This window comes from Schistocerca piceifrons, chromosome 6, assembly GCF_021461385.2.
Source record: "Schistocerca piceifrons isolate TAMUIC-IGC-003096 chromosome 6, iqSchPice1.1, whole genome shotgun sequence".
Lineage (NCBI taxonomy): Eukaryota > Metazoa > Arthropoda > Insecta > Orthoptera > Acrididae > Schistocerca > Schistocerca piceifrons.
Genome location: NC_060143.1, coordinates 2,267,053 through 2,280,645, shown reverse-complemented (window position 1 = coordinate 2,280,645; position 13,593 = coordinate 2,267,053). Strand labels below are relative to the sequence as shown.

The 13,593-nt window shown below is 37.9% G+C and overlaps 1 protein-coding gene across 1 annotated transcript in view; it reads left to right on the top strand.

The window, feature by feature from the left end:
- Positions 1-8,692: 8,692 nt before the first annotated feature.
- LOC124803034 (probable phospholipid-transporting ATPase IIB) overlaps positions 8,693-13,593 on the top strand; it is a 189,156-nt gene continuing 184,255 nt past the window's right edge. The window contains exons 1-2 of the mRNA XM_047264146.1: positions 8,693-8,913; positions 9,015-9,197. Coding sequence (XP_047120102.1) covers positions 8,876-8,913; positions 9,015-9,197 — 221 coding nt within the window. The 5' untranslated portion in view covers positions 8,693-8,875. The remainder of the gene's footprint in view (positions 8,914-9,014; positions 9,198-13,593) is intronic.

The following is a 13,593-nucleotide window of genomic DNA, read 5'->3' as shown; positions in this document are numbered from 1 at the left end:
CAGGCACCAGAGAAATGTGAGCAAAGTTGGCTGTCCTCAAAGCCATCCCTAACCCCACATTAATTCACTTCATAGCTCCATCAAGGTGTGGTCTATCATGACGCTGGAACATCTCAATAAAGTGTACATTGGTGCCATGAGTCAGGGAAGCTATCTTGTTCAGGTCACCACTTATGTCATATGCCTCATCCCTGTCCAAACTGTTTCCCACCCCACCCACTACCAGTACGTGGTACTCTTTTGTAAAGATCTTACATAAAGACCCTAGATCTTTATAACTTAGCCCTGCATTTGGCTTGAAGATACTGGTGGCCTGGTGCACTGCCCCTGAACTTTCTTGTAATTGAGGGCCCACACCTCGCCCATGGATACTATCTAGTAGCAGCGCTTGCTTCTTCCTAACACTTTGTACATTCCTAGGCTTCTTCACCTTGGTTGAAGAGTGCTGCACATTTCCTGCTCCTCGTTCTAGGTGAGCCTCTTCTCCACTTAACTCTGGCACCTGTTTTTGGTGTTGATGGTAAAACTATAAGATCACATTCTCTTTCTTCCTACCCTCCTGCCAGTTGCCAGTTCCCAATCACCCTCCTCCCCCTATCTCCCTTGATCCTTATGAGGTCCTTCCTTGCTTCCTCCAACTGTGCCTGAAGAGCACAGATTTTCCTTTCCTGTTCCCCAGTCAAAATGTTCCTGCTGCATACTCTGCACTTCCAGGAGAGAGCCTCTTCTGATCTCCTAACATTCTCCCCACTGCATTCCCCCCTCCCCCCATTGTTGTTGTTGTTGTTGTGGTCTTCAGTCCTGAGACTGGTCTCATGCAGCTCTCCATGCTACTCTATCCTGTGCAAGCTTCTTCATCTCCCAGTACCTACTGCAACCTACATCCTTCTGAATCTGCTTAGTGTATTCATCTCTTGGTCTCCCCCTATGATTTTTACCCTCCACGCTGCCCTCCAATACTAAATTGGTGATCCCTTGATGCCTCAGAACATGTCCTACCAACCGATCCCTTCTTCTGGTCAAGTTGTGCCACAAACTTCTCTTCTCCCCAATCCTATTCAATACTTCCTCATTAGTTATGTGATCTACCCATCTAATCTTCAGCATTCTTCTGTAGCACCACTTTTCGAAAGCTTCTATTCTCTTCTTGTCCAAACTATTTACCGTCCATGTTTCACTTCCATACATGGCTACACTCCATACAAATACTTCCAGAAATAACTTCCTGACACTTAAATCTATACTCGATGTTAACAAATTTCTCTTCTTCAGAAACGCTTTCCTTGCCATTGCCAGTCTACATTTTATATCTTTTCTACTTCGTCCATCATCAGTTATTTTGCTCCCCAAATAGCAAAACTCCTTTACTACTTTAAGTGTCTCATTTCCTAATCTAATACCCTCAGCATCACCCGACTTAACTCGACTACATTCCATTATCCTCGTTTTGCTTTTGTTGATGTTCATCTTATATCCTCCCTTCAAGACACCATCCATTTTTTAATTTTAATACCTACTCCAAATTTTTCTTTTGTTTCCTTTACTGCTTGCTCAATATAGAGATTGAATAACATCGGGGAGAGGCTACAACCCTGTCTTACTCCCTTCCCAACCACTGCTTCCCTTTCATGTCCCTCAACTCTTATAACTGCCATCTGGTTTCTGTACAAGTTGTAAATAGCCTTTCGCTCCCTGTATTTTACCCCTCCCCCCCCCCCCACCAGTGCAAATATTTCCTACAAGATTGGCAACAAAACCCTATACTGACTACCCAATAACAGCTCCAACATTTCTTACTCATGATCAGTTTCGAAGAATAATTAAGTTTAAAGAACGTTTTAAATTTGTCAAGGACGCAAGATTGGCAGTGCAGAAACAAAAAACGACACAAAGGTTTTATGTGCGGAAGTTGTTGTTTTTGTACTGATTTAGAGATACAGTGACAGAAAAATGAATTTGTAATTACTTTGCTTTTAGAGAATTTACGTTATCAGGCGTGTTTGATCAGGTTTTTAAACATTTATAACTCAGAAAATTTAGACCTAGTTCGCGCCTATCTAACTAGTAGACAATAAGTAATGTGTTAGTTAAATACGATTTAGAAAACGTTTAATTACACTTTTATTGCAACAATAGACACTGATGAAACTAGTAGCTGTCTTTTTTTAACGAATTTTGCACTATCAAGTAAACTTGAATAGAATTTATTGTGTTTATGACATACAAAATATCGGGCTTTGTCGCGATTATCAGGACTTCAGCTAAAGAACAAGTTTTTTCAAGAACAAGCTCTGCCAGGACGCTAATACTCAGTTGTGTGACAAGAACGGACACTACAGCAAGTAAACAAAACAAAGAAAATTTAAATTTGACACTATTTACTCTTAAATAAATTCTTTTAGCAGACAAAGAAAATGCCTGTGATCTGTCTCGGTGGTAATTTTGGACAAAATATATAGTAATTTTATATTTGTAAGTAAAATAAATTACAGTCGACTTAAAAACTTTATTTGAAATAGAAGTGAGATAGTTGCAAAAGTTTGATAGAAATAATGCAATTACTGTACTGCAAAGTATTGATTTAGAAATACAAAAAATGGATCATTTAATGCTGAATTGTAAAGTGCTCAACTTTAATGACAACAAAATGATGTTGAGTATGATGTCGTTATGTATGGTGAGTACCAAGCAACTGTGACAACATAATATGAGTGTTTTTATTCTAAATTTATGTACCGTCTACCATGATAACATGATGTGTATTTTCACAGTAACGTGATATTAACTTTATACAGTCAGTGTCGCTGGTTGTTAAAGGTTTCTGTATTGCTGTTATGAGCATATATTATTTAACTTATGTGGTGAAAGTTTTTCATGTTTCTACTATATGATGCATGGATAAGATTTGTGTGTGAGTAGGCAAGCATTATTGAGTAACGAGAGGAAGGTGATTTGTATTTTCACAGCAGGTCACTTAATTCTACAAATGGTGAAAATTAATGATACTGGTAGTATGTTCATATTCTAGGAATGGCAACTTCAGTGCTGTTAAACACTTGTTCCGTGAATTTGAGAAAAGAATTAACAAGGTTCTTAGTGGCAGTATAATTTCAGACTGCATGTTGGTTTTGATAAAGGGAATCAACCAATCATAGTGTCTTTTAGTGTACTTTCTTGAAGCATACACCAGAACTGAGTACAGAATGACTTTATTATTTCATTTTAGTTAACTGGTGTTGGTTGCAAGAGTGAAACTATTAGCTTTTAAATGGATTTTAGGGCTTTGTAAATAGCATCCAACACATCACACAAGACTTCTAAAACTGTACTTTTGAGAATGTGGTGTATATATTGGAAAGCTAATACTTGACTGCCTAACTCAAACATTGAAATGTCACCTCTAATTTCACTCAAGTCAGGACTGCATCTATAATCTGAGTATTGGATTTTTTAATCCAGTTTGACTAAAGCTCTACAATTGATGAAGACCCAAAATGTGAAATAATTTCGATGAAGGTCACGGTTAGAGCAGGCTCAGACATGGTAATTCGATGTCTCTATAGGCCCCCTGGCTCAGCAGCTGTTGTGGCTGAGCACCTGAAGGATATTTTGGAAAATATTTCGAGTAGATTTCCCCACCATGTTATAGTTCTGAGTGGAGATTTTAATTTGCCGGATATAGACTGGGAGACTAAAATGTTCATAACGGGTGGCAGGGACAAAGAATCCAGTGAAATTTTTTAAAGTGCTTTATCTGAAAACTAAACAATTAAACAGAGAACCGACTCGTGGCGATAACATATTAGACCATCTGGTGACAAACAGACCTGAACTATTTGAAACAGTTAACGCAGAACAGGGAATCAGCGATCATAAAGCATCTATGATTTCAGCCATAAATGGAAATATTAAAAAAGGTAGGAAGATTTTTCTGTTTAGCAAAAGTGACAAAAAGCAGATTTCAGAGTACCTGATGGCTCAACACAAAAGTTTTGTCTCAAGTACAGATAGTGTTGGGGATCAGTGGACAAAGTTCAAAACCATCGTACAATATGCGTTAGATGAGTATGTGCCAAGCAAGGCCGTAAGAGATGGAAAAGAGCCATCGTGGTACAACAACCGAGTTAGAAAACTGCTGCGGAACCAAAGGGAACTTCACAGCAAACATAAACATAGCCAAAGCCTTGCAGACAAACAAAAATTACGTGAAGCGAAATGTAGTGTGAGGAGGGCTATGCGAGAGGCGTTCAATGAATTCGAAAGTAAGGTTCTATGTACTGACTTGACAGAAAATCTTAAGAAATTTTGGTCTTATGTCAAAGCGGTAGGTGGATCAAAACAAAATATCCAGACTCTCTGTGACCAAAATGGTACTGAAACAGAGGATGACAGACTAAAAAAATGGTTCAAATGGCTCTGAGCACTATGGGACTCAACTGTTGAGGTCATTAGTCCCCTAGAACTTAGAACTAGTTAAACCTAACTAACCTAAGGACATCACAAACATCCATGCCCGAGGCAGGATTCGAACCTGCGACCGTAGCGGTCTTGCGGTTCCAGGCTGCAGCGCCTTTAACCTCACGGCCACTTCGGCCGGCCGATGACAGACTAAAGGCCGAAATACTAAATTTCTTTTTCCAAAGCCGTTTCACAGAGGAAGACTGCACTGTAGTTCCTTCTCTAGATTGTCGTACAGATGACAAAATGGTAGATATCGAAATAGACGACAGAGGGATACAGAAACAATTAAAATCGCTCAAAAGAGGAAAGGCCGCTGGACCTGATGGGATACCAGTTCGATTTTACACAGAGTACGCGAAGGAACTTGCCCCCTTCTTGCAGCGGTGTACCGTAGGTCTCTAGAAGAGCGTAACGTTCCAAAGGATTGGAAAAGGGCACAGGTCATCCCCGTTTTCAAGAAGGGACGTCGAACAGATGTGCAGAACTATAGACCTGTATCTCTAGCGTCTATCAGTTGTTGAATTTTGGAACACATATTATGTTCGAGTATAATGACATTTCTGGAGACTAGAAATCTACTCTGTAGGGATCAGCATGGGCTTCGAAAAAGACGATCGTGTGAAACCCAGCTCGCACTATTCGTCCAACAGACTCAGAGGACCATAGACACAGGTTCCCAGGTAGATGTTGTGTTTCTTGACTTCCGCAATGCATTCGATACAGTTCCCCACAGTCGTTTAATGAACAAAGTAAGAGCATATGGACTATCAGACCAATTGTGTGATTGGATTGAAGAGCTCCTAGATAACAGCACGCAGCAGGTCATTCTCAATGGAGGGAAGTCTTCCAAAGTAAGAGAAATTTCAGGTGTGCCGCAGGGGAGTGTCGTAGGACCGTTGCTATTCACAATATACATAAATGACCTTGTGGATGACATCGGAAGTTCACTGAGGCTTTTTGCAGATGATGCTGTGGTATATTGAGAGGTTGTAACAATGGAAAATTGTACTGAAATGCAGGAGGATCTGCAGTGAATTGACGCATGGTGCAGGGAATGGCAATTGAATCTCAATGTAGACAAGTGTAATGTGCTGCGAATACATGGAAAGAAAGATCCCTTATCATTTAGCTATAATATAGCAGGTCAGCAACTGGAAACAGTTAATTCCATAAATTATCTGGGAGTACGCATTAGGAGTGATTTAAAATGGAACGATCATATAAAGTTGATCGTCGGTAAAGCAGATGCCAGACTGAGATTCATTGGAAGAATCCTAAGGAAATGCAATCCGAAAACAAAGGAAGTAGGCTACAGTACGCTTGTTTGCCCACTGCTTGAATACTGCTCAGCAGTGTGGGATCCGTACCAGATAGGATTGATAGAAGAGATAGAGAAGATCCAACGGAGAGCAGTATGCTTCGTTACAGGATCATTTAGTAATCACGAAAGCGTTACGGAGATGATAGATAAACTCCAGTGGAAGACTCTGCAAGAGAGATGCTCAGTAGCTCGGTACGGGCTTTTGTTGAAGTTTCGAGAACATACCTTCACCGAGGAGTCAAGCAGTATATTGCTCCCTCCTACGTATATCTCGCGAAGAGACCATGAGGATAAAATCAGAGACATGTTTCCAAACAGAGCTCTAGATACCATTGACAGCAGAACCATCTGTTTGCATGAGAGCAGGTAACTGAGCTCCCATAGTGAGGTTTACAGTCATCAATCCTTTTAGATTTTTATATCTTTTTGAGCTATAAACTTGGTTACTACATTGTATATACATAATGATGCAGAAAGTCTTAGTATAGTGTCGGAATTGTAGAAGTAGCAATGATAGAGCTTATCAATCACCAAGAAAAAGTTCATAACGGATATTTTTGATCAGTTTTGTGAGGTAAAGTACAAAGTACACAGTGAAACAACATTTCAAAAAATCTACATTTATTTGCTAGTGAAAACATATACCGTACATTGAAACTTATCAAATAGTATGTATGAGGGAATGAAAAGATCCTGCTTACCTTATTGGTTATGTATTTCTTTTCTTATGTAACTAATAACATCATAAATAACTGTACCTTCCTCTTTTATTAGAGACATTTATCCACTTAAAAATGTTATTTAATGAAAACTGCTCCTTCAATTTGTATTTTTATTTATACATAGTGCAAGCATCTGCTCTGCTCTGCTATTGTAATGCCTAAACAAAATTTCGCTTCCCGATTCTTACCTTGTTTATATAGGTGGTAAAGCCAGGTTTCCACTAGCATGAATTTCTTACACATGTATCCCCCACCACCACTCATATAAGTCAATTAACATGTTGAAACACCCTACTTGCGCATTGTCATGGCGACTTACGCTTAAAATATGGAAGTTGAAAGGCATTCTACTTTCTTGCATGATGTCACTTCCCCCATTATCACCTCCAAGCTACAGCAATTACCAGTAGGTGGATCTGCTCTCATTCTGCTCTGATCTGTTGGACAGCGCGGATTTAGAATTGTTTATATACATGGAGAGTTAACGTCTTGCCAAAATAATAGGCTAAGGCTTCAACTAAGTAAATAAATTATTTCTAAAGTTCTTAAACAGTGCTATAGGAGTCTCTCTCTAGCATTCAGCAATTCTTCATAATCACTTATTTGTAACACAACATCGTTTGATGTGACGAAATGGATAAAAAGTATTGTAACTGAGAGTGTGATTGCTGAGAACTGTATTTTTGCAGAACAGTCAATACTGTGAAGGTCTTTTTCATTTCCAGAATCATTTTTTGCATTAGCTATAAAGTCTAAATATTATGGTGAAATGGAAATTTTTTATGACTTTAGGAATTAAAACTACTCTTGGCCCTCATTAAAATCTTATGCAAATATAGGTGCTCATATTGGCGCTATTATTGAGTAATGACTTCTGCACAGTAGTACAAAATGAAGTATTGCACTGGAAAAAAACCTATATTTACAGCACCGTTGACTTACCAGAATCTTGACTAACCTTGTAAATAAAAACAAAGCTGAACTGTTGAGACAAAAACCTTACTGCCTGATCTACCTTCAGTGTATCGCAGATAACATAAAAATTTAGAGACATTGTTATTCAGAATGCAGTACATATATTGCAGTGACATGTATGTGAGTTAGGTTTTTGTACAGATCCAGAAATAGGAATCAAAAAGATTTTGAAACTGGTTATCGGCAGATAACCATCTTATTAATGATTCGATGTTCCCAACGATTGCTATGAGATGCCCATTTCCATTCGACGTTTATGTGTCCCATGTTAGTAACATGTAGCAACAGTAGTGGTGGTGGAGTGCACATGTAACAAATTCATGCCTGTGAAAACCTCCCTTAACACTCATTTCACACTTTACTGCCTGCAAAAGTCACGTCATTTTGAAGTGACACGCACCATCGACGACCGCGTGATCTGTATCGACTTTGTGACAAGGAAGAATATGAATATTGTTGCTTCTCGATTCACTCGCTGCAGTTTAAGCTATTCTCCTAGGTTGTTACCTAACCGCATACTTCATGGAAAAAAGTCCATGTATTCCACAGAGGTCGTCATGGGACGTTAGCAGTTTGCCACAAAAACAAAGGAAAATTGTATAATCAAAATTAAGAAAAAACAAAAGCACCAAATCCATTGCTACAACTTGAATGATTTTAGCGAAAATTGGTTAACTTCCCATATTGACAGAAGACGACGCCGATAAAAATTTCTTCCCGAAAAATCTTGGAGGCGATGTGACGTGATTTGGCGATCCTTTGACAGCCTGTATCATTGCTGTCATTTGAAATGCTTTGCGGAAAGTTTCGACGTTACGTGATGGCAAATGTGAATTATCCTTAAGATACTTAATAGTTTATGGATTGTTGCTCGTGAAGAATATGTTTGTACACTTATCAAAACGCAATTTCATGAACCGTGAAATATGTATGTAGTTAAGAGCACATTTATGGTCAGTCCTGTTTCTACACTTCACTGCCACCACTTCGATATTAATATCGTCGATTCATAACAGCTTTCAGATTCAGTACTGGAGGATATCGATACTCGATAGTGATCACAGTCAACTACTGTCACATGAAAACAAAAATATGAGAAGAAATTATAAACATTTTGATTACCAGTAATTTGAATGTATGGTAACATTATTATATGCTCGTCCTTAATAAGCCCAATTATACTTTGGGTCTGATAAAGACATTCATACAAGCATGTACACTAGTACCTGCAAATGTACATGAGAATCCGCAAAAAAGAGGCGTGGTTCAGGAAACTAGCCATCCACAAAATCCGGGTTAGCGAAATGTCAGAACTGATTTCAGACGAGTACAGGCTTACACGAAGTAAAAACTTTCTGATAATACTTCGAAATAAACTTTTAATAAAAGTACCGTGATGGATCGTGTTAGGGCAAGGCATCAGTTAAGTGAAAAGTGCGTGAAAGGTTAAATCTGATAAAAGAAGATTAACATATTAATGAGTCATTTGTTTGTAATAGGATTAGCTTGTAGTACCTGCATTGTATTTATTTCAGGTATGCTTACAAACGACTAGAAATGGAGGAGGTTCCGCTGCGAATGAACTCCGATGAACGAGATTTTGAAATTGACGAAACAGATTTTTTATTACAACACTCAGACCATGACCTGAGAACCAACTCGGCGAAACATCGTAGATCCAAGCGGTGTCCCAAATGCCTGTCGCTATTTTTCTGTGGGTGAGTACACGATACGGATATTCTCTGCGAGATTTTAATCGGCGGTTTTAAAACCCAGGGATTCCTTGAAACTATGAGCAGCATCTCTCGGGACTGTTCAGGCGGGTTACTGCATAAACGCAGCAGTGTGTACAATATAAAAAACTGGATTCTGGCACAAGATCTCAAGAGTCGTTAAAAATTATGCAAAGTGGTGATACCAATTTGTTGACATGTGACATTACTTATTAAATGTAATTGTTGTAAATCGCCCAAACGCCAGTTATGGACAGAAAACAATAAAACCAGGATTTAATTTCGTCAATACTGTTTTAAATATTAATTTGATCACTGATACCTCTTTCTGTAATGTATCACAGAGCTTCAAAAACAGGAACAGCTAACGTGTACACCATTTGAATATCATCAGATGTTCAAAAGCATTCTAATCTTGAAACAAAGTTTCATTAATGTGACAGTCATACATTTAATATGAAATCATTGAAAGTTATCAGGCTTTGCGCTTCTGCCATAAGAATGCAATATTTTTCAAGTTAATCATCAGATGTTGAGCAGAATACTTCAAACAGGAACATATTTTTTACTAACTTCAGTGAATCAAACTGGAATAGAATAGGTCCCAAGGCAGAGTGCACACTTCTGAAGTGGTATCATTAGTAAACTGAACTACAGTAAGAGCATCCTAGTTCTTAATACATTAACAGTACTGGTATCATTTTAAGTGTACAGCTATTCACTGTAATGACATGTAAAGTGTCAGACACCATTATTCTATATATTTTGTATAAATGGCAGCATTGCTTGTAAATATTCAAACCCTTTCTTTTACAGATGGATTTTGGTCACTGTGTGACAATCTTAAGTGCTAAATGTACATAATAACCACCAGACAAGAGGCTTTTAACACAAATGTGGTCCTATTTATAATCACCATCAAAACATTCAGAAACAGAAAAATACATACAAATATACAGATTCTTATACATACCAAATTATGTGGTATATACAAGAATCTGTATATTTGTATATATTTTTTCTGTTTCTGTATTTTTTATGGGGGTTATAAATGGGGCCTCATTTGTGTTAAGATCCTAGTGTCTGATGGGTCTTATGCATTATTAGCACTGAAGATCTTTGAAACAAAAGATTGCAATTTTTATTACCGATGCTGCCATTTATCCAAAATACATTGACAATAATGGAATTAGACATGAAGACACCTTCATTGCTTATTATGGAACTAAATGGAAAAATAAAACTGGCATAAACAAAGCTAAGGCAAATAGCAAAATTGTCTTTAAAACATAAAGCAACTGGGTTTTATATTTAATGAAATTTAGGTTCAAGGTATCTGAGTATTCTGTTTAAAGTTTCCAATTTTTCCTTGATAACTACAGATACCCAGATGCAAATGTTCACTTTTTATTTTGAGTACACAGTCAGTAGTTGTAAATGTTTGTTACAAAAGAACTAATAATTGGTAACGAGCTAATTTGCTATTTTCACATGTAGTTGTGTTGCAGTGGGTGTGTTTTCAGCATAGTAACTTTCTCTTGTATCTAACAGCAACAGGTTGGTGCATGTCACTTTAAAAATTTAAAATGTTAAATGTTGCAAAATGACAAAATCATTTGCAGTGTCGTGTATGAGTGGACACTTCTGTGAGCTTTTTCTTTAATTTTCATGTCTATAGTTCCCTTGTTGTACAGATTTGTTAGTTAATACTGGCATTTCAAAATTAAATTACCAAGCAAGGTGACACAGTGATTAGCTCACCGGACACACATTCAAGAAGACTGTGCTGGCCGGCTAGTGTGGCCAAGCAGTTCTAGGCGCTTCAGTCTGGAACCGCGCGACTGCTACGGTCGCAGGTTCGAATCCTGCCTCACGCATGGATGTGTGTGATGTTCTTAGGTTAGTTAGGTTTAAGTAGTTCTAAGTTCAAAGGGACTGATGGCATCAGATATTAAGTCCCATAGTGCTCAGAGCCTTTTGAACCATTCTTGGACTATGCTTCAAATCCCCTTCCAACCATCCAGATTTTGATTTTCCCAAATTCGAGCAAGGCAAATGCAGTAATGAGCCCTTTGAAAAGGGAACAACTGATTTTCTTCCCCGCCTTTTGGAATTTGTAATTCAACATTTCACTCCACCTCCAATGACTGCACTGTCAACGAGATGTTTAAATCTAATTTTGTTCCTTTTTAAAACCTAATGTGTAGAAGTGTGATTAATAATGCATGCTACTGTTGGTATAGTTAAAAACTAGAGGTTTATACTGCATATTATTATCCATCAAAAAGAAAAGGCATTTACTGGTTGTAAAAGTTTTATACTGCCAGAGACAGTGATCATGTGAGTGTGAGATGTGTTTATGTGTATTTGTATGCATATGTTGTCTATTGCAGAAGGAGGCCTTTTGGTCGAAAGCATATGTTTTAAGCAGTCTTTCTGTTGTGCCTCTCTGCAGCTCAACATCTCCACTATATCTTTTTCATGATACTATCATTTTTCCGTGCTGGATTTTCCATTGTTAAAATTTATGGCTCAACTTAACTAAAAGAGAGGATTGATTGTTAGGTCACAGTCTGAGGCTTCAAGAAACTGTCAGTTTTGTAGCTAGACATGAGTACTGTGAACTGGTTCAAGTGGATGTGCATTGCAGTAGTTACTTAAAGATGAAGGGGGTTTTTAAACCATAGACCAGCATGGAGAGCTGCATCAAACCGTTCCTTAGACTAAAGGTAATAACAACAGCAACAAGCATGACTAGCACTAAGCAATATCATGAATTTTATTGCTAATACACTGTATAGGTAAAGGTGTTACGAATTGCTCACCTTTTGACAATATATAGTTTTGTAAAAGGAAACATTTTCTGTTGTAGGCTGTAATTTATATCATTTATCTGCTGTGCTATTGGCCAGTTTCGACTACCATATCAGTATGAAGTATATATTCATTAAGAGTGTGCACCATGTTGCCCGAATTGTGGCATACAAATCATATTATCAATCCACATGTGATGTCACACATAGGGAACAATATGCTCTGTATTTAATACAAAACAAAGAGCAGTAAAATATGTAAAAGAACCATATACAGGATAACTTGAGCATGAAGATTCTGTCCTTTAAGCCCAGGACCACATTGTATCATGTGCGAACCAAACCACACACTGTCTGCAACAGAGAATGTTTTGTCACAGATAGGCACAACAAAAAGACTGCCACAAAATGCGCTTTCCAGCCAACAAGGGTTTTGTCGAGAAAAAAAAAAACACACACACACACACACACACACACACACACACACACACACACAGAGAGAGAGAGAGAGAGAGAGAGAGAGAGAGAGAGAGAGAGAGAGAGAGAGTAATGTGTTGCACCATATAAACAAGATTATCGATCTATACTTTCACTTGTTTCACATACCTGAAGATTCTCCTTGTTGATGAGATCTTGGAAATACAGTAATTGATTGATTGATTGATTGGCTGAGTGAGTGAGTGATTGTGTGAATGAATGAATACATGCACGCAACCCTCAACCTGAAGGTGGACTTGAACACCAGAGTGCTTTACTGAAAATGATCCTGTTGGAGGTGGTATGCCAATGCTTTCCTCCAATCTTTGAATTGATCTATCAGTCTTATGAAAATCATTGCCACACATAAAAAAACTGGTAAGTTAACAAAATAACTCAGGATTTAACCACTGACATTTGGATTTACAGTTTGACACTCAGTGGCACAAAGTGCTAAGTGCAACTCCTGAATGGAAACCTTTAAAAATTAATTCCTTCCCTTCATTTAGAGCCATTCCAGACCATGGCAAATAGCTATAATGCCCATCTGAAAGCCTTTTGTGCAAATCAAAAGGGTTGCATTCTTTCTCTTGTGACAATGTAAATCACAGCCTCCATTCAATATGAGAGCAACATTTTTGTATAGTGTGGTACTAGGTGATGTGTTTTAATAAATGTGTTCTGTACAAGTCAAACTTTTGCTTAACCCATCATGACAGATATATTTTTATTTCAAATACTTAACAGTTATTATTTTAAAAACTTTACAGGTCTTCAAACTCTGACCACCTGCAATTCAGCTGCTGTTCTGCCGTTGATCATTTTGAAAGCCTGTACCCTTGTTGATCAATGGCCCGTACTTTGAAAGGTCAGGGACATCTTCCTGATTCAGTTCAGTGCTTCTTGATGTCCTTCATTACTTTCTTCAACTATTTATTACCATTAGGTGGCTTGCAGAGTATAGATTTAGATGTAGAGTTTACAAAAGATCTTGAACTCAAACTTCTGTGTTTCTTTCAATCCAGACTTTTCTGTCATTCTGAGGGATTCACTTCATAAGTCATTAATAGGCAGTGCACCTATACCTAATA